General features: G+C 43.8%; 1 protein-coding gene across 2 annotated transcripts in view; it reads left to right on the plus strand.

The window, feature by feature from the left end:
- The window catches only part of LOC111148374 (Ras protein specific guanine nucleotide releasing factor 2), a 250627-nt gene extending 234313 nt beyond the window's left edge, over window positions 1–16314 (plus strand). For both annotated transcript variants that reach the window (XM_022504878.1, XM_022504879.1), the window contains exons 21-27: window positions 116–219; window positions 2517–2601; window positions 5374–5571; window positions 10871–10950; window positions 11891–12008; window positions 12598–12666; window positions 16222–16314. In XM_022504878.1, the coding sequence (XP_022360586.1) occupies window positions 116–219; window positions 2517–2601; window positions 5374–5571; window positions 10871–10950; window positions 11891–12008; window positions 12598–12666; window positions 16222–16314 (747 nt within the window). The remainder of the gene's footprint in view (window positions 1–115; window positions 220–2516; window positions 2602–5373; window positions 5572–10870; window positions 10951–11890; window positions 12009–12597; window positions 12667–16221) is intronic.
- The last annotated feature ends 5480 nt before the right edge of the window (window positions 16315–21794 follow it).

Raw genomic sequence — 21794 nt, forward strand, 5'->3', positions numbered from 1 at the left:
ATTTCCGAGCCTTCTGCCATTGTCTTCGAGGCTGGAATCCCTGAGGGACATTGTCCTTGAGCGGCTGCGGGCACGGGGTCTCAGCGCGTGTCATCCCCACCTTCCTCTCTTGCAGGCAGACTGTCCGAAGGCTGAGTGCTTTGAGACCTTGTCAGCCATGGAGCTGGCTGAGCAGATCACCCTCCTGGACCACATCGTCTTCAGAAGCATTCCCTACGAGTGAGTGCGGCCCTCCCCGCTGCTGGCCCCTCAGGCAGGCCCCGGGGGCTTAGAGCTGCCATTACTCCTCAGGCAGATGTGTGTGCACAGAGGTGTGAGTCTTAATCTTAGGGTGGTTTGGTCTGACTCCAATGCCTTTTGGTCCCAGTTTATGTTAGAAATATGGCTTTGGAGACACCGGGGACTGTCAGGATGTTTCTCTCTGTGTAGCAGTTTCCATGGAATGGGAATTTCTTTGTATTCTCACCCCCTTGATTATAGGAACGTCACTATGGCTGCAACCATAGTTCTCGAACTGCGTGGTGCCCGCAGTCCTTTGGGAAGCTTGTTAAACATGTACATTCCTAGATATCCCCTTAAGAGATTTGGGTTCTAGTAGGTTTGAGGCCAGGAAAATGGCATTTTCCATGAGAATCCCAGATGCTACTGTGTGATCTGACTATACTTTGAGAAGCACTGATGATGGGTAAAATCTGGGAATTCGGCTACAACTCCTCACCCGCTCCCACGAGTCAACAGGTATTGCTGACCTATGAGACTCTGCGACACAGTGTGGCTAGATTCCCGCTATGGAGTGCTCCCTGAGTGCGTGCAGAGCAGAGCCCTGGGGCGTCAGCTGCCCCATGATAAGTGGCCGTGTCACGCTTCAGCCTTCTCACGTAGAGCATGAGGGGGCCTGTAGTCCCTTCCCACTGCAAAATCAGGAGCTCCACAAGCAAGGTCTTTGGACAAATGGCTACTGTTGGCCCACGTCCTTGAAATAGCTAAATGAAGGATAAAGGAGGGGCTGGGCAAGAGATACACATGTGACCCGTGTCGCAGGTAGGGAAGAGGCCATGATGATGCTGGGGGGTCAGGCGCGGCGGTGGGCGGTCAGAGAGGCATAAGGGCCCAGGCCAGAAGATGCCCTGCAGGCTGTTCTTTAGATGGTGTATCTTCTCACCCTCCCCATCTCCGTTGATGAATGAGGTTGGGGGGAATGAAATGTGGACTATTGGCTATCCAAAAGGACCCAGTGACTACTTGAAGTCTTGAGTTAGAAACCACAAGTGCCATGGGGCACTTGGGAGGGGCTCTGTCAGCTAAGCGTCCAACTCTTGATTTTGGCTCAGATCATGATGTCAGGGTCATGAGATTGACTCTCTGGGCTCAGCCCTGGGCATGGATCCTCCTTGAGATTCTCTCTCTTTCTCCCTCTGCCCTTCCCCAACTTTCTCTCTCTCTCTCTCTCTCTCTCTCTCTCTCTCTCTCTCTCCCTCTCTCCCTCTAAGAGAAAAAGAAACCACAGTGCCTCTCCCCACCTCCTGACGCGCCTCTAGTCTGTGGGGATTCGGGGAGGGGGAGATGAACCTGACTTAGCTCTGTGGAGGAGGAGAAAGAGCAAAGGCCAAACCCCCATGGTCAGTCTCTTCCTGGGACTCTCTCTTCCTCTCCTCCCCTCCCTGCTGGCTTGGACATCTACCCATTATTTTCATCTGTGGAACTGCCATACCTTTACATCCAACAGCCCTGCGGGAACTTGGAGGAACAAAAAAACCTTTTGCAGGAACTCACTCCACATTTCTGGATTAAGACTGTGTCAGAGTAATGTCACTTCAGGTTCTCTTTTGTGAAGCCAATACAAAACACTTGCCGTATGCCCCAGCTTGCCTGTCCGTTGCTTGCTGTGATCTGGTGGGCTGCTTGGGAGCCAAGGGAAGGGGCAGGGATCTTACTCAGAAGACAGACCTTCCAGCAGGCTGAGCTCCTACCACTGGAACTGCCTTCCCCGTATGAAGTGGTAACAAGTGTTTATGCGGCCTTCACCATGTGTCCTGTTCTGGGCTCTTGGCCGAGCAGAGGGAAATCCCTGCTCGAGGATTTGACATCGTCCTGGAGAATATCAGAGCAAAGTGGAGGAACACACGTTGTTCCTAATAAATATTTTTGGTAGTGATGGATTTTTCAGCCCTTCTGCTAAGGCTTAAAATTTTTTTAAGCCGATCCAGGGAAAATAGTCTTGGTTCCTGAGTTAGTACTTAATGCCTTTATTCTTCTTGTGATGGTCATTGTGTTCCAATTTCAGAGGAGCCTTTATCTTGATCCTAATAAGGACAAAATTCTAAACATTTATAAGAGAAAGGTGGAAATTGAAAAATCTTTTTCTTTTTGGCATTGAGTGGTAAAATGCTGGAGATGAGCCAAAATTCATTTGAGATGGTCAAATTTAATGTATATAATATTCGTACTCATAGTTCAGGATCATGGTCGCCACTTTAAAAACTTAACTGGTTTTCTGTTCTGCTTTGAACTTACAGAGAATTTCTTGGGCAGGGGTGGATGAAGCTGGATAAAAATGAAAGAACACCTTACATTATGAAAACCAGCCAGCACTTCAATGATGTGAGTAACCATAAGAATAAAACTTGGGCATGGTATAGGAAGCTGAGTATCAAGGTCTTACGACTCCTTCCCAAAAATAAAGCAAGTCTGCCCCCCACTTTTTAAACAAAACTGATGAAAGTTTTTTGTTGTTGTTTTTTTTTTTAAATCTTCAATCTTCTCTAAGAGCTCACAGTGATGTAATAATTTCTAGTTAACTTCCAGACATGAGAGGTTCACTTCTGATGAAACTCAAGTCTGGTAAATGCTCAATAATGCATAGATTGCTGCTGGTATTGCTGTTACAATCATCATTACGTCGTGGTGAAACACTGACTAGTTGTACTAGCACATGTGTCACTGGACCCCGGTGGTGCTGGTGACAGTAAGGTTGGGTTAGTACAAATCATCCTCATTATTACTGAACACTCAGCGCATATGCATTCCAGGGTTGGAAGGGACCGCTTCGAGCGTAATTACAGTGGTACTGCAGCTGTGCGTGCTGGTGACCAGCTGTCGGTCCATCTCCCTGCTCTGCTTTTCTCCAGCAGTAAGACGGAGCTACTTTTATACCCACCGACTCCTAATCAGTTCTGTTCTAATGATCTTCATCCTTTGACAGAACCGCATATGTGGGAGTATCTTGAGGCTTAGCTAGGCAAAGGGAAGGCTCCCTTTCCGGTTCTACTGAAAAACAATAAAAGGGATAATGATGTTAAAAAAGACTACAAGGTTTCCCTGTAGGTAAATTAATAAGTCGTTCAGCCTCACAATAAAAAACAACAACGTAGATTCCCAAGACAGTGCTTTGTGCAGGGTACCTGCAGGTTACACGTGTGCTCCGTGGATGTTACCCCACGAGGAGCACCCATGCCACTGCTGCCTACGGGACAGGACACAGGAGCCCTCCGGCTCCTCTCTGAGAAGCAGAGGCCCTGCTTAGGAAGTGGACTTCTGTTTTCTGTGCTGTACATACACTTGGAATATAATGAACAATCAAATGAGAAGTTCCCTCCCAGGTTCCAGACCCTCAGGTCCCCGCTTGGATGGCTACTTGCACTGTGCCTTCAACAGATTGCAAATGGGTCTCCTGATCCTTAGTACCTTCCAGACCTGCCCCGCCTACTTCTTCATCTTCTGCGATGTTCTTAGCCTTGGCCCAGAGTGTGTGGCCCAGACCACACACTCACTCACCCAAACACAGAATTTAGAGGGCATCTCTGACTCTGTGTCACCCACACCACCTCACTGCCCAATATACGAATCAGCCTGAAATCTACGTATGTCCCAGACTATTTTCTCCTACTTTCCTACTGCCTTGATTCAACCTTGATTTAACCTTTCATCCTTTTCTCCGAGAGCTCCTACCTCACTATCCCGACGGTCACCTCCTTGCCCCCAAACCCATTCTTCACACAGTGTCACAGAAAAAAAACTTTTCTGAAAGACCAATCTGTTTATATCACTTTCACGACAAAATACGGTCAGCGGCTTCCTCTCACCTTCAGGATACAGTCCCAGCGGCTCAACGTGGCCTACAAGAGCCCTGCCTATCAGGCTTCCGTGTCTCTCTTGTGGCTTCCCTGTGCTCCTCAGACAACTGCCAGATCCCCTGTTACACTGTGCCTTCTACCTCCGTCCATTTCCAGATGGTCTCCTCTGACGAAAAGCAGTTGCTAGCTCCTCCTCATCCTTTAGGACTCATGGCAGGGATGACCTCTTTCTGGAAGCCTCCTCTCTGTGAGGCCAGATAACCCCATGACCTCCATGTCCTCAAACCCCTCCATGAAGACTTAGCTTTGCCTTTCATTATGTGATATTTATTTGTGTCTGCCTCCCTTCATGTTTCTGCCTAACAAGGCTCAGTGGCTTGAGGTCAGGGATGCTGATTTATTGGTGTTTCCTTTTCTCAGAACCTAAAAGAATGCCTAGTCCATTCTAGGTTCTCAGTATAAAATAATTTTTTAATGAATATGTACAATTCTGAGACACTGTAAGATCTATGGAATTGTCAGAGAATCGGTACACTCACCAGATTCAGTGTATGGATATAAGATTACAGACCTTGCATTTCCTTTGTTAGTAATCAATCCTAAACTGTCCTTTCCCTTTCTGTATGCTAAGTGTTGGGCGGTGCCAGCTGCCTCTTTTTCTCTTGGTTTTATCTAATAGCGTAATCGTACTTACCCTTGAAACTATAGGTCCTATTCGCTCTGGTGGGGAAAATCCAGCGAGATAAGGAATAAATGTTCTCTCTTCCCCTGTCCCTAAATGTGTCTGACTTGAGACCTGATCAGGTTACAGTTTGATTTGCTTGGGGGTCAGTGTGTTTTCTTTTTCTGTGGCAATTGGGCCTTCCTGGTTCACACGTCAGGGGTGAAGGACCTCATGTGGAGAGGCCCCAAGGAGTGAATCCATCGTCAGCAAAGTTTGCCATTCCTCCGGAGTTAGCTCATTCTTTTCCATTTCCTCAATAGTTACTAGAAATAACTCCCTCATCAAAATTATTCATTAAAAAACAAAAAAAATGACCTGTTCCCCCAACATAAGGATTCCCAACAGTCCCTCTCTGTTCACTCTGAGGATGAACAGGTTCCCATTGGTTTCTTGTTGCTATTATCATTACTACACATTTTAGTCTCTTCAGAAAGTTGGTATCTAAATGTGGACATTGACCTCCATGTCCCTTGCCACCCTATTTTCCTGACATTTCTATGGGGTGAGTCAGGTGCTTTGCCTGAATGCATTTCTTGGGCTCTTAGCTGGCCTCTCTTGCCTTTTGCGTTGTCTCAGATGAGTAACCTGGTGGCCTCCCAGATAATGAATTATGCCGATGTCAGCTCCCGTGCCAACGCGATAGAGAAGTGGGTGGCCGTGGCGGACATTTGTCGCTGCCTGCACAACTACAATGGCGTGCTGGAGATCACCTCAGCCTTAAACAGAAGCGCCATCTACAGGCTGAAGAAAACCTGGGCCAAGGTGTCTAAGCAGGTGAGCGCCGGCGTGTCCCCCACCCGCTGCTGAGAGGAGAGGCCGGGGGACCAGAGCCCAGAGCCGAGGGAAATATGAAGAATTAGAAAATAATTAACCACATCAAGCAGCTCAGTTGCCAAAGAAAGGTGCCAATGTGGGTAATTACTGTGTTCTTACCACTTAATTGATTCCACTCATGTGCACTTCTAATTGGTTAATTTAGAAAAACAAATACAACCCCAAACATTCATTATAACATATTTGGGGACAACCTCAAACGGTGCAGTTGCCAGTCAGAAGTTGTCTCCTAAATTATTTAGAGAAGGCCTGTGAATTCCGAGTGAACACAGCAGTGCCTGGCGGGTGCATTCTTTCTCCCCAAAGTAAACGTATAAATGCCCTAGGGACTCAACGTTCACTGTTGTTGGTTTTTGGTTTTTGGTTTTGGTCATTTATGTAGTAAACTTTTGGCATAAAAACAAGGTGTGCAGGAAGCATTCTTTTTTTTTTTTTTTTAAGGAGGTGTTCTTAATTTCCTTTTAATGGGACTCAGCTTGTTCATGCCTATTGTTTTCATTCGATTTTTTCACGATTCAAATGAAATCACAGTCTCCCTGCTGCCCTTTTTCCTGGCCTCCTCCCTGGGTGCTGGGGAGGGCTGGGGAGGGCTCCTTTGGGCTTCTGGGAGGCAGTGTGCACTGACTGGTCTCCTGGTGCAGTCTTCTCCTACTTGGTTGCCGGCTCCAAGCCCCAGTGAATTGCCTGCGTGGGTGTCTGGGTGGGTGTGTGTGTGTGTGTGTGTGTGTTCGTTCGTGTTCGTGTTTGTGTTCGTGTTCTGCCTGGCCTGCCCAGGAACAGGGGGCCTTAGCTGACCTCATCTGCCCTACAGCTCTCACTGGCTCCCACCGGCTTCTCTGAGACTGGGTATGTCCTACCTCTCCTAGAGGCTGTCCTGTCCTTGGTGCTCCCTTATGGGCAGGCTGACTCTTCTTTAGCAGATAACTACCCGGCCCTCTCAAACAGCGTTGAGGGAATTTTCCAGACTCCGCCATGTCCTCCTGGTGCCAGAGGCAAATTCTTTTATCTGTGATCAAAGCCTGGGCCTCGCCACAGCTTTTTTAAGTTCTATTTAAAACAAAACAAAACAAAACAAAAAAACCTTTTTATGTTGGGATCATGTAGGTTCACATATACTTTGGAAGAAATAGTAGAAATCCCCTACACCCTATACCTAGTGCCCCCCACAGTAACCTCTTGTGTAACTAAACATCCCAACCACAAAGTTAACATTGGTAACATCACTAACCTTATTCAGACGATCTGTTTTACGTATGTGCTCATTTGGGCCTGTGTGTGTTTACTGCTATGCACTTTGATCACCCCTGCAGTCAAGATACAACACAGTGCTGTGACCGGGATCCCCCCTGCCACCTTCCATAGCCATAGCCACTTCCTCCCTGCCCCTTCCCTAACTCTGGCGACCAAAAATCTGTTTTCAATCTCTATAAAATGTTGTCACTTCAAGGGCATTATATAAATAGAATCATATGGTAGATGACATTTTGAGATTGCCTTTTTAAAAATTCCCTATCAATAGAAATTGATATTTTGTATTTCATGTATCAATACTTTGTTTCTTTTTATTGCTAAGTAGTCCTCATGATAGAAATATAGGACATTTTAACCATTCACCCCTTGAAGAACATCTGGGTTGTTGTTTTCAGTTTGGGGCTGTTACAAATAAAGCTGTTAGGCACATTCACGTATAGGTTTTGTGTGACTCTGAGTTTTCGTTTCTCTGGGATAAATGCCCAAGCGTGCAAATGCTGGATCAGATGGTAATTGTGTTTAGTTTTATAAGAAACTGTCGAATTCTTTTCCAGAGTGGCTGTACCATTTTATACTTGTATCAGCAAAGTATGGATCCCCCAGTTTTTCCAAATTCTTGCCCGCATTTGGTGTTATCACTGTTTTTTTATTTTAGCCATTTTGATATCTCATTATTGTTTCAATTTGCATTTCCCTAATGGCTAGTGATGTTAAACATCTTTTCATATGCTGGTTTGCCATCTGTTTATCCTCTTCAATGAAATGTCTGCAGCTCATTTTTTAATTAGATTTTTTTTTTTTTTACCTTTGAGATCTGTGAGTTCTTTCTATATCCCTCCCACTTTATTGTAAAATTATTTTAGCTACTCCAGGTGCTGCGACTTTCCATATAAATTTTGTAAAAAAAAAAATGTCTAAAAACCTTTACTGACACTTTTATTGGAATTTCAGTAAACCAATCAATTTGAGGAGAACTGACATCTTTATTCTGTTGAGTCTTCCAGTCCACACAGTCTGTCTTTCCATTTCTTTAGGATTTCTTTGCTTTCTTAAATCAGCATTTTGAAATTTTCAGCATATAAGTTCTGTGTAAATTTTTTAGATTTATGCCTAAATATTTCATTTTCTTTGGAGAAATTTTAAATGTCACTGTGGTTTTAATTTTTAATTTTAATTTAATCAATGTCATTGATTTTTTTGGTATTTGTCCTCTATCTCCAACTTTGCCAAACTCATTGATCAGTTCTAGAGGCTCTTTTATAGAGTCCCTGGGATTTTTCTACACAGACCGTTGTCACCTGTAAATAGGAACTATTTTACTTCTTTCTTTCTAATTCATGCCTTTTATTTCCTTTTCTTGCCTTATTGCTTTAGCTAAACTTCGAATACTATGTTGAATAAGGCTGGTGAGAAAGGACATTCTCTCCTTGTTCTCAGTCTTGTGGGGAAAGCATTCAGTCTTTCACCATTAAGGATCATGCTAGCTATAGGTATTTTGTAAATGCTTTTATAAAACTGAGGAAACTACTCCCTCTTCCTAGTTTTTTGATAGATTTTATGATGAATGGTGTCAGAATACTGTTTTTAAAATGGGCTTCAAACAGCTATATCAGAATCTAAAAACTGGATACCAATACCCTTGTTGTGGCTCACTTTTGCCTCCTCGTAAGGCAATGGTAACCCTTGCCATTGGGCACTGGATACAAAGAGCATTTTATCTGGTCACACACACTGTCACACTTCGTCAAGGTCAGTAAGTCATTCCTCTGTCTTCTCTTTCATTCTCTCTCCCCTATTTCTTTTTTCATCTGAGGTTGGTACCAAGGGATTCATAAATCTTCTTTAAGAAAACATTAGTCCTGTGAGCCAGCAATTGCACTACCTGGTATTTACCCAGTGGATACAAAAGTGCCCACTCAAAAGGGCTACCTGCACCCTGATGTTTATAGCAGCATTATCAACAATAGCCAGATTATGGAAACAGCCCAATGTCCATTGACTGATGAATGGATAAAGGAGATGCAGAATGTATGTATACACACACACACACACACACACACACACAGTGGAATATTATCCACAAAAAAGAAAGAAATGTTGCTTTTTGCAATGACATGGATGGAGCTAGAGAGTGTTATGCCAAGCAAAATAAGTCAGTCAGAGAAAGACAAATACCATATGATTTCACTTATATGTGGAATTTAAGAAACAAAACAGATGAACATTGTGAGGGAAAAAAAGAGAGAGGCAAACCAAGAAACAGACTCTTAACTGTAGAGAACAAACTAAAGGTTATTGGAGGGAAAGTGGACTGTGGCGGGGGTGGGGGGGCCAAGAGAGGGAGGAGGTAGATTAAACAGGTGGTGGGCATTAAGGAGGTTACTTGTGATGAGCACCGGGTATTGTATGAAAGTGATGAATCACTGAATTCTGCACCTGAAACTGATATTACACTGTATGTCAACTAGCTGGAATTTAAATAAAAACTTGAGAAAAAAAAAAAAAGAGGGGTGCCTGCGTGGTTCAGTCATTAAGCCTCTGCCTTCGGCTCAGGTCATGGTCCCTGGGTCCTGGGATTGAGCCCCATATTGGGGTCCCTGTTCAGCGGGAAGCCTGCTTCTCCTTCTTCCACTCCCCCTGCTTGTGTTCCCTCTCTTGCTGTGTCCTCTCTCTGTCCAATAAATAAAACCTTTAAAAAAAAAAAGAAAAGAAAACATTAAACTTCTCCTGTTGTTGACTCAGGTGATACCCATGTCTTTGACAGGATGCAGCTTTAGGGATAACTGACCCTGGAATAGGGGTGATAAGACTGATATTAAATATTTTTTTCAAATTTGAATGTACCACCTGTAGAGGTGTTAAGTAGAATATACCATTTCAATCCCATGAATGCATCACTCCAAGTGGCTTTCAAAGAAGTGCTAGGCTATCGTCCCGGGCCCAGGACCTGGGTCTAGTCACCATCGGGAGTGCCTGGTTACAGATATGGCCTCCTTCAGATTCTTTCATCACACCGTCTGCTCTGCGGCTCTCTCTTCTTTAGATCTGAGTCCAGACAGGGAGACATCCAGAAGGCATGGTAGACTGGGCAGTTTGAAGCCCACCAAATTCGGTCTGTGGCTCTAGGACAGACTCAATTTGCACAGCTTCCTTCAGCCCAAGGCCAGCTCTGGGCCAGGCAGGAAGCCCACCCAGGCCCCATCCCGTCTTCCTCACCCCGCCGTCCCTCCCCAGGCCTTGCTGGCTATCTTCTTCCAGAGTCCTCAGGAACCAGGGTGGGGAAGGTACCCCTTTGAGTCATTCTGAAAGCTGTCATGAAGCGTGCAGCTGTTCCCCATACCGAGACAGAGTAGTCTGAAGAGTCGCAAACTGGGCATTCCAAGTGCTTTTCCTGCCAGCCCGCCTGGGTATTACCGGGAGTGGGTCATCATCCCCAAGTGCCCCCTTCCCGGTCTCCCGCGTCCATTCGAGAAAGTCCAGATCAGTGTCAACAGCAGTTTTATTTCTTGGAAAATGTCAGTTATGCTTTTCTAGCAAGTTGAGAAAGATGATCACAAAACAAAGGGTTTGTAGCAGAAGATAGCTAAGGAACCAAATCTGTGTCTTGGTGATTTGGAAATTATCACCCGAAAAGACTGACCGTGAAAACCACCTGGCATGAGACCTCCCATTTAAGATTCCCTAAGTCAACGTGTGCTTTATCGATCATTTAAGTCCCTAATTTCTCGTGCATCGCACTTTTTCTTTTCTACACCTTTTCCACTTTTTGGCTAAACGAGCAGTATAGTCACTTTCTCTTCTCCACAAGTTTTTTTTTTAAACATCAAATTCAGTCATAATGCCCCGTGTCCGTATTTCAAAAATCATATCACATCACAACGGTCTGATAAAGGCATCAGCATCTGCCACTCTGGAAGGGAACTGAGGATCTCTTTGTCAAACCACAGGAGTGTTTTCACGGCAAGCTAAGTTGTTCATTTCTTTCCAGACAAAAGCTCTCATGGACAAGCTTCAGAAAACTGTTTCATCTGAAGGAAGATTTAAAAATCTCAGAGAAACCCTTAAAAAGTAAGTTTATCTTAATTATTAAGTCATTTATAATTCAGAAATGTATTTTAAAAATGTATACAGTATACAAATAGTGGCCTACCTCCTTCTTGGCTTTGAAAAGAAAAACAAATGGGCAACAACTTCCATCATCTTGGTATTTTCCTGATTTTTCGGGACATTTGAAATATTGTGCATACAGTAAGTGTCCTGTGGACCTACTGGTGGCATGCGGATGATCCCAGATAAGAAGAAAATATCATGGTCTTTTACTCTAAAATCAAACCATCTTTTACTGTAAAAAGTTTCTTAATTTGGTATTTATTAATCTAAACACACGAGGAAACTGTGGTTCACAGAGTTTGCCATCATCCCTTAGCAAGTGGTCATGCTGGAACTCAGACCCAGTTCTCTCTGGCTCAAACGCCTGTGTCCTCCAAACTCTTGACTTTGAGAAGACCAAGATACCCCCCATCAAAAAACACAACAAAGAAGGCATCACTTTAGAGTGCAGTGGTGATATTCATTAGGTCTATACCCTCTAAAACATTGAAACACTAATGAAAGCAGAAAACAAGCTTTACAAGCTCTAATGACATTGATTTTTCTACCCAGTTCTTGAAGATTCCTCCATGCTCTTACTCCCTGGGGAAGCGCGGCCCGTGCATAAGTACCGCAGACAAGTACCGCTAGCACATACTTGGTATTTGTCTGTAAGACATCCTGTGGTTTGAATATGCCATTGTCTCAGGCACATGGTACAACACAGGCTATAATTTTCTGTTCTATTGTGTTGTGAGATGTACTGAAAACTCATAATATCGTGAGTGTGCTTGTGCAGACAGAATTAAAAGACTTTGTTCTTCAGGGTTGAAGCAGCGTGCTTGCTTCCTGTGAAACACGGGAGGGGAGTCGCTATTTGTGTGAATGAGCTTGAGAACAGTGTCTCTTGGTTTTGCAGCTGTAACCCCCCAGCTGTTCCTTATCTGGGGATGTACCTGACAGACCTGGCATTTATTGAAGAGGGAACACCAAACTTTACCGAAGAAGGCCTTGTTAATTTCTCCAAGATGAGAATGGTAGGTGATCATTTCATCAGAAGCCTGTTTCAGTGACGTCAGTGGCTTCGAGAGAAGAGGCTAAGTCACGGAGGTCACTGTTTGCTTTTACATTTTGAGCTAGAAGGGATGGGGGACACTGGGTTTCCTTGCTGATGTGACTGATCGATGCAATTTTCAGCAGAGGTATTTCAGCTTGCATGCAGTCTGGGCAAAGGGGTGGGGCAATAAAGCTCCAGGAATAACTTCCTGAGACAGGGTAGTGACAGACAGATGCTGAAGGCTTCTTGCTGGACAACCAGGTTCTAAGCACCAAGTTAGAACAAGGAGCCCAAGGTCAGTAACACCCAAGAGCTTGCCACTGCTGGACCTGAGGTCACCCAGTGCCAGCTGTTCCCGATTGTGAAGTCAGTATCTTCTTGCCGTTTGCATTTCATGTGGCTCATGGAAGGACAAGACAGCCCTGGCTGGGCATAGAAAATGATAGGGCAGGGCTCTGACATTTCACTGGAGAAAGTGTGTGATGACCTGTGGATAGGGCCTGGAAGAATGTGTTGCAATACAAGGAAATACTTGGGCTTTGATTTTGTTGTGATGGTTTCTCTCTCAGATATCACACATCATCAGAGAGATACGCCAATTCCAGCAGACTTGCTATCGAATAGACCATCAGCCAAAGGTAACATTGTATGGTTGTTAAGGGACTTAATAAAGAAAAAAGTGAAAATTAATGAATTAGAAACAGTGGTAAAGTGGATTGATAATATCAAAAGCTGACTCACGGGAAAGACCAAGAAAATTGACAAATCTTTGGCAACTCTAATTGGGAAATAAAGAAGGCAAAAAGAATATCAGTTTCTCAAGCTCTATTGATGGTATGTTCTATATTTCTCATAAATCTGTCTACACCATTACCACCCTGGTCCAAGCTACCTGGTCTGTTACCTGGTCTACTTGCATTCACTCTAGAACGCAAAATCCATTCTACAAACTGCAGCCAGATAGAACTCTCTGGAACATAAAGTCAAATATATTTGTCCCCTGTGTAAAATATTTTATAGGTTTTTTATGCTCTTCAGATAGAGAAAGAAAAAGTCTTGATGTGTCCAATAAATCTTACATTACATGGCTCCTTCTTATCTTTCAAGGTTCATCTCACATCATATACCCCCTTTCTTCCTCCATCCCAGCCACAACCAACCCACCCTTCCTTCTTTCCTTCCTTTTTTCATTTTTCATTTTTAAATAGATATTTTTTTAATCATTTTAGCTTTACAGAAAAATTGAGAGGGTAGTATGGAAGATTCCCATTAAACTCACAGCCATTTTTTCCTTATTATTTCATGGAACTTGACAAATTTATTGTGAAACTCATAAAGAAGCTCAGATAGGCAAACAAACACCAAAACAAAACACACCAAAAAAACCCAATGGATTTTTTGAAAAATAAGAAGAGTAAAAAGAGCTTTCACTACCAGATTCAGACACATATCCTGAAACTATAGTGAATAATGCAGGACTACATTGGCATAGGAATACAAATTCAATGGATGGGATACAGTCCAGATGCAGAATTTGTCTATATGAAAATCTAATATGGAATAAAGGAGACATTTAAAGTGCCAGAAAGAAATTGACCAGTCCCATAAAGGAAATAGGAATTTTGGCTCTCCATCTGATACCATTTCACACAAAACAAATCCAGATGAGTTCATTACCTAAATATAAGAGTATTAAATTATTTGAATAAAATATAGTACAAAATATCTGCAATCTTTGGATTTGAAAGAACTTCTTAAGCAAAGAAGGTATGAGCTATAAAAGATAAGCTTAATTAAGTTTGCGGCATCAAAATTAAAAACTTCTATATGGGGGCGCCTGGGTGGCTCAGTGGGTTAAAGCCTCTGTCTTTGGCTCAGGTCATGATCTCAGGGTCCTGGGATCGAGCCCCGCATCGGGCTCTCTGCTCAGTGGGGAGCCTGCTTCCTCCTCTCTCTCTCTGCCTACTTGTGATCTCTGTCTGTCAAATAAAGAAATAAACTCTTAAAAAAAAAAAAACTTCTATGTGACAAAAGATAGTAATTTAAAAAGCGAAAATAAAACCACTTAGATTAGGAAGTGATTTTTTTAAAAAAATGTTTTCTTTTGAGACAGCGCATGTGGGTGTGGGGCAAGCAAGGGGAAGGACAGAGGGAGAGAGAGAGAGAGAGAGAATCTTAAGCAGGCTCCACACCCAGCATGGAGTCTGGTGAGGGGCTCAATGTCACAACCCTGAGATCACGATCTGAGCTGAAATCAAGACTCGGACACTTCATTGGCGGAGCCACCCAGGTGCCCACAGCAGTTGACATGTGTAACAGGTAAAACAAAGAGAAGGAAAGTATTCCTATAAGTCTGTAAGAAAAGTATACACAACTCAGTAGAAAAATCAGCACAGCTTTGAACAGATGAGGTAACTCACAGAATAAGAATCAAAACTGGCCAGTAAATATTTTTAAAATGCTCAACTTTACTAGGGAGAAGGAAAAAAAAAAATGGAAATTATAATGAGGCATCATTTTCACCTGACAGATAAACAAAATGTTAAAATATTGGTCATAGCAAACGTCAGCGTGTGGGATCTACCAGGAACTCTCACACACTATAGGTACAGCACTTTGGGAGGATATCTTTGCATCATCTGTTAAAAAATGAGGAACTGAGCAAGCGCAAGTCTTCTGCTTTGCTGGTGGGAATAACGTGGCCCATCCTCTTTAGAAAACTGTGCCTGCTGTGTGGATATTGCTTGAAACATTAAATATGCATCTACCTTATGACCCAGGAATCTCTCTCCTAGGTATTTACCCGGGGCAAATGAAAACACCCCCACTGCAAGTCTTGTATAAAACATTACTAGCATTTCTTTTTTTTTTTTTTTTTTTTAAGATTTATTTATTTATTTGACAGACAGAGATCACAAATAGGCAGAGAGGCAGGCAGAGAGAGAGAGAGAGGAGGAAGCAGGCTCCCTGCAGAGCAGAGAGCCCGATGTGGGGCTCGATCCCAGGACCCCGGGATCATGACCTGAGCTGAAGGCAGAGGCTTTAACCCACTGAGCCACCCAGGAAGAAATTCCTAGCATTTCTTAATAATAGCCCCAACCTGGAAACGGCCCAGGTGTCCATAAATAGATGAAAGGATCAACAAATGTGGCGGATCTGTAGGATGCCACACCGTTCAGCAACGGCAGGGCAGGCTAGTGGTAGACGCCACAACATGGAAGGACTTCGAACCGTTACACTGAGCGGAAGAAGCTAGACACGCAAGTATGGACTGTGTGCTTCCACTTCCATCAAAGTCTCGAGTAGACAAAACAAACGCATGGTGCTAGAAATCACAGCACGGGCCGCTCCTGGGAGCAGACTGACGGGGGAGCGGAAGGAGGGAACTTGTTGGGGTAGGGGAATGGTCCTGAACTGTGATATTTATACTAAAACTAATCCAACTATCCATTTTTCTTACAAAAGTTATATCTCAATAAAATTAAAGCAGTGTTTCCACAGAAATCCTTCAGGCCCCAACATTTTTATTTTAGTGTCATTTCCTTTCATTTGACTGCTAGCGTCTACCCCAAAAGAACATTCCCACGTCAGCACTAAGCAAATATGCTAACAGGGATTTCACTGTCGCTTTGTGTAAGCGTGAAATATTGACAACAACTAAGCGCCCATCAGTAAGAGATTGTTAAATGCACTCGGGGAGATCACATGTTGATGTTGTCCGGCAGTTCACATTCTCTGTGCTGATATGGGGAGCTCTCCCTGACCTACACTGAGGAGACGGAAGCGGAATAAGGTGTACCTGAGAATTATAAGGGAAGAAAAGATTTCTATAAGGACATGTAGTATCTAGAAAGACAGAACACTCTGGAGAATACGAACCAGATGATAACAGTGGTGCCTCTTCAGGGACGTCCCTGGGGTGAGGAGCTGGGAGACAACTGGAAATGTATGGTTCTTCCTTCCTTCTCTACCTTTCCTTCTTCACTTCTTCCCTTCCTCGCCCCTCCCTTCCTCTTTTCTTTTCTTTTCTTTTTTTTTTTGTACAATGAGAATATATTCATGATTTTTAAAACCGTGATATAACATTTTTAAATGTTCAAGAGAAAATGTTGAATTGTGTCAGATTCCGTTCAGAAAATGTGCACACTCCTGTTCTGAAAGAATCCAAAGCGAGGATTTCCCTGTTCCTCCAGGTCACTCAGTACCTGCTTGACAAAGCCCTCATCATAGATGAAGATACGCTGTATGAACTGTCACTAAAAATTGAACCTCGGCTCCCTGCTTGAAGGTCCGGCCTCGCCCCTGAGTCTGTAGACGTCTCCTGGAAAGCGGGCCGGACGGAACTGTGCATGCCATGCTTCCCACAGCGCCGTGAGGACCGGGGACGGAGACAAAGCCAGTCTCCTCCGCGCACCGAAGAGGATGGAACGGACCTGGAATTCTGTCTCCAGCCAGGGAAGCCCAGCTGTTTGGGGTCAAAGACAGATGCTTTCAGACTTGGGGTGGGAAGGAGAAAAGATTGATCCTCAGTAGAGCTGATGGTGCATTTTTCATGAGGGAATGTAATATAGGAGATGCCGGGAGGCATTTTAAGGAAGCGGGTAAGAAGGTCGGTTTCCGAGTCTGCCCGGGCTCTGTTAGAGCTCGCGGACAAGGATCCTGGAAAAGGCCCGAGCTGTTCGTCTGGCATTTCGCTGGCCTGGGTACGCCTACCAACCTTCTCTTAGGGTTTATAACTGCCTCTGTCACATTCTCTGTATTACCAGCTTCCAGAACAGCCGAGGCTTCCTCCGTAGGGATGGGCCCCCACATGAGCAATTTCAGTCTACAGCATGTGCATGGTTTTTAGTGCATTCTAACTACTTACGCTGGAGGAATGGCATTTCTGAGACTGCTTTTTTTGGTCTTTAGGCAACAGCACAGGAAAGACACGATGACAGCCGCGTGAACGTAACTTTGTTCAAAATTTTAAAACTCGGTAGGCTTTGCCCCCGGGGGATCCCAGCCAGGGGCTGTCTTCAGGTGGGGTTGGGGCTCCTTCCTGAGGCTGTGGGGCCCAAGGAGCCGGTGCTCTCAGAGACACAGATGCAGAGTCTGCAGAGAGAGGCCTGCACGCCTCTCCAACGAGACTGTGGAAGGGGACAGAAGGCCACAACCTTGCCACAGGGTTTTAGGCTGAGTGATCAGACAGACTTAAAAATCATCTCTGCACCTTGTTGTGCTCTTCCCCTTCACCCTCCCCACAGAAATGTGGGATTTTTCCCTGATTTACACAGACCATTTTTACGCTCACTATGAATACTGGTTGTATTTTTTAAAACGTTGTTTCGTGAGTTTTTTTTTTTTTTTTAAACCTACACGTCTGTGTGCTGTTGGTAGACAGTTCTTCCCCAGTCATCTTTGTTTTTAAATTTTGGGATATTTATGAGTGAAAATATTCTATGTGTATAGGAGATGGGACCAACCACTTGACAGCTCTTCTCTCTGAAGACTCAATGCGGGGGTTAGTCTGTGCTGGGGAAGGAACCTTCCTTTTCCCAGGATTGTGGTTGTGGAAGAAATAGGGCTATCTCACGTTTACCTCCCTCTTCTCTTCTCAGGGAGAGCTCTGCTTTAAAAGAAGAAAGAGGAAAAATACAGAGTTGTTGTTACCTGAGCCTCTTGTACCTGATGATTTCTCTTAGGGGCATGAAGTACATTGATTCTGACATTGAAAAAATTGATCTGTCTCGCTGTTTTCCCTCCTTCTTTGCACTTTAATGATCTTGTTAGAACTAACGGCTGGTTAATAAATTCAGCTTGCTGGCTCATAAGGCCCAGTGAAAGTACTAGCGTTGATAATGTACCCTAGACGGAAAGAATGTACATTTTTCCTGCATGGTAAGGGCCATCTCTGTACATAACTATATAGTGAAATACCAAGTAAGTAAAAGAAAATACTTCTAATATTTGAAGACCATTCCAAAAATACTTTAAATAGCTCATATTAGCCAACAGTGTAGCACTAAACCCAAGGAGGGTTACTTATGAATGCTTTCTTTTTCTTTTTTTTAAGAAGTTGCTTGTTTGTTCTCTTTAGTCTCAAATGAGAGGTTGATGCATCGTGACGCATGATAAGAAGCATGGGTTGTTTGGATTGTAATGATGCATAACTTGAAACTTGTATCTCAGTGTTCACGTACTGAGGGTTTGAACTCATAAATATGTCAGCTTCACCAAGCATCTCGAGGTCTTGCCGAAGAAAAGGAAAATAAAGCTTAACACAGTCTTGGAAGGTGGACTAAAAACCACGAAAAATCAATGGCAGCACCACACACATAGTAGTTTCAGGCAGAACAACATGTGGAAAGGTCCATGCGTTCTGCTTTGAAGTCCGCAAAGTCTTCCAGACGGGAAGAGGTCATTCTGCGTGTGGACCCTTATTTGTCCGACACAAATGTTCCCAGAGGCACTGCAGCCTTTCTTACTAAAGAAAGATGAGAGATAGAGGCGTTTCCAAATGCTCCTCCCCTTTTGGAGAGCCAGGGTTTCCTCAGCTCGTGACAAAGCTGTCTCGCCAATTTCCTGCAGAATGTGGGAAGCGCCCCCCAGTGGTAAGCTACGGGCACCGTCAGTTGCTATGGTGACCGTTAGCGTTTCCTTGAGTTACACGCCCCTCCTGCTTACTGGAGTCTGAAAACTTGCTGGAACTGCAAAAAGAGGGAACTCTACCTCCAAGGGAGCTCCTTTTGATGATATGCACCATTTCTGGACCATCTGGGATAAGAATGCATTTAAGAAATTCAATTTGGTCACATTTAAAATAGCCAAGAGCAATTTGTAGTGCTTCTGAATGTTAAAGCACCCATCTTCTGCCTTTCAAGTTTGTGTTTATTGTTGGAGCATGCACTCCCAGCTGTGTCTGCCTATATTCCATTATATGAGACTCTTCTTCTAAGAGCAGGAGGCAGGTCAGCCCGTCAACCAAATGGCAAACACTTGTATTGTTGCAAAATTAACCTAGAAAGTCAGAAGTAAAAGCCAATTTCATGCTTTCAGATGAATGCCCACATTTTGTACTGTTGATGAAATTATCTTGGGACTTTTAGGAGATGCCTTTGGTTATTAACTAAGACATCCAGTTTTGCTGCAGGGACAAATCTCTTACTTAAGCCAATACAATATGTGACAGGTTTAAGCATGAAGTACAATGTTGTCACTTCTCCTTAGTGTTTCTCTGAAGGGATTTAAAGAGAGAATTTTGAACTACTGTTGCAATATTTTAAGTGGCTCTCCAACAAAGCTCCCATTACTATTTGTTAGATTTCATATGTCTTAAAGTACTGCTTAAAAACAAATGAAACTCATAGGTACTGAATAACTTGGAAGAGAAAAGTACGTTACATTCCCAGTTGGAGTATACGATGATGGGCTAGCACCTCTTCTCTCACTGTATTATACAAGATAAAAACTTGGGTCGGCAATGACTGGGTCACTTTTAAAATTCTTAACTTAAAAAGTAATGCAATAGAGGGGTTATCCCCCCCCAAATAACTTTTATTTTAAAATAAAGGATTTTATTTAGCTTTTGTTTGCAAAGTTTTATTTTATTCCCCCTGGAAAAAAATCTTTCTCTTTGCTTTAAAGATTTTTTAAATCCAGCCTGTGATGTTTTATCATTTTTACTGCTATTGAAATAGGATATACTATATGTGGGATATATATTACATGGTGGAATAAATTATATACTATTTATGGCTAAAGAATAGAGCCAGGCTAATGTGCACAGCCAGAAGGAATAAATGAACATGGTTCATTTTCATTTCAGTAAGACGGCAGATTGTATGTGTAGATAATGACTTGATTATTGGCGCCACTATGTGAATCCTGGTAATAAGACTTGAGTCAATGAAATCTAATCACAGTGTCATTTTTCTCCACGGCCGTAAGTGACTTAAAAATCAAGGAAGGGCAGAGCTAGGGCAGAAAACAACTATTTTGTTGAAGGTGTAAACACAGGGATGATTGAGAAAATTATTCATCTTGGCCTCCGCACAGCCTGCCATTAATTGTAGGGCTGATTGTACTTGATCTCATCTGCCCAAGAAAAAAGAAGAGTTCTACAGGATGTTGAACCACGGTCTTTCGCACAACCCACTTCGTTCTTCCCTAGAAAGGCAGTCATGAAAGAGCTGGCCGAGGTGCCCCAGCCAAGTCTGAGGCCCAGATGTCCACCTGCGAGTGGGGAAACCTTAGGTCAGTGCTAAAACCTCCTCGAGCCCGTTCCCTCATCTGCAAAATGGAACTAATTGTGATTCCTGTGCCGCCTACCTCACAGGGCTGTCGTCAGGACAAAATGGGTTAGATTGTGAACTGTAAAGTGCTATCCAAATGTGAGGTAACGTGATTACCATCCTCATCTCTCTTTGGCAGAGAATTATTTAAATGTATTTCTTTGTTATTTGTGTGTGTTTGTGTGTATGATGGACAGACCCGTGTGTTACTTTGAGAAGCGTAATGTTTGTGTCCAGTAACTCTGCAAATCTGCTGACAATTGTGACTCTGACAGAGAGGTTTGTGCTGTGGCCTAACACTTGCCAGGTGGGGTGTGGGTTATACCTATATGCAAATTAAATTTCGCCTTTCTTGATTCGAAAATCTCATTAGTCTCTTCATTGATTTTTTTTTGCATTCTTCTACCTCGTCTTCTTTGCAGCAATGGGCTTCTTCAGATATTTGTTTACTTCTAAAGTTCAGCAGAAAATAAAGTTTGGAAGAAGCCCATGTTGCGGGCACTAAAATATCAGAGAACCTCGGAAAAAATATCAAGGGCCGTTGGCCCCACTGTCTCTCCAGTGCTTGAATCTCTCCTGTGATGTCCCCAGCCCATGTTTGACCACCTTTCAACACCCCCAGGCACATAGAACCTCATTCCTGCCCAAACAGGCCAGTTCATCGAATGGCAGCTCAACCCCCATGCACAGGTTGAGTGCTCGGGTGACCTGGCCCAGCCATCATTCCAACCTCGGATGGGCTACTGAGCCATCTGAGGCCAAGTTCGTCACCTAGGAAATAAGATACATGTCTGCCCTTATAATGACTGCAATGACTACATGGAATAATGTCGATAAAAATACTCTAACTGTAGTCAAGTCAATGAAGTCGTGCTAACATTTCGGGCTGAAGAGAGCATGATGCAGCTGTCGTGCACAAGTGAGAAGTGAGGGGAGAAAGGATTGGGGCATCTCCTATTTCCTTGGCTTCCTTTTCTAATTCTGAAATGAGCAATTAGGCTGGTGGGGATTCAGGAACCCCACACAGCATTGCCCTTGCCTGGCAACACATCCAGCCTCCAGCTGGCCTCAGGAATGGGAAAGAGTGTAAGCCCAGGACAGATTTCCTCTCAAGCAGGGGACATGGCAGCTGCCGGCTTCCCTTCTGTTCCTGTTTGTATGACAAGAGCCAGCTTCATGGCCGCACTGGCAACTGGGTGTGGAGAGAGCCCCTGAACTAGGAGTTGGCAGCGATGAGAAAGGGATAAACGGCATAGGACAGGGATCAAGTATGAAGGAATTTAGCAACTGTGAAATTATGGTGAGCCACTTGTCACCCCTGTCGTAAGCTTCAAGATGGCCCGGTCGCCCAAAGAAAAGTGACACCCTGTTTTCTCAGCAATGTGCCCACTTCTCTTCTGACCTTACTTACTTCTGTAAAATGACCCTGTAAAAGATGAGGGCTTGAGGTAGGGTGGAGGGGGTCTTGGGGAGTGGGAGAGGACTAAATGTCC

The sequence above is a fragment of the Enhydra lutris genome, unplaced genomic scaffold (assembly GCF_002288905.1).
Source record: "Enhydra lutris kenyoni isolate GAN:26980312 unplaced genomic scaffold, ASM228890v2 scaffoldscaffold19, whole genome shotgun sequence".
In the NCBI taxonomy this organism is placed as follows: Eukaryota; Metazoa; Chordata; class Mammalia; order Carnivora; family Mustelidae; genus Enhydra; species Enhydra lutris.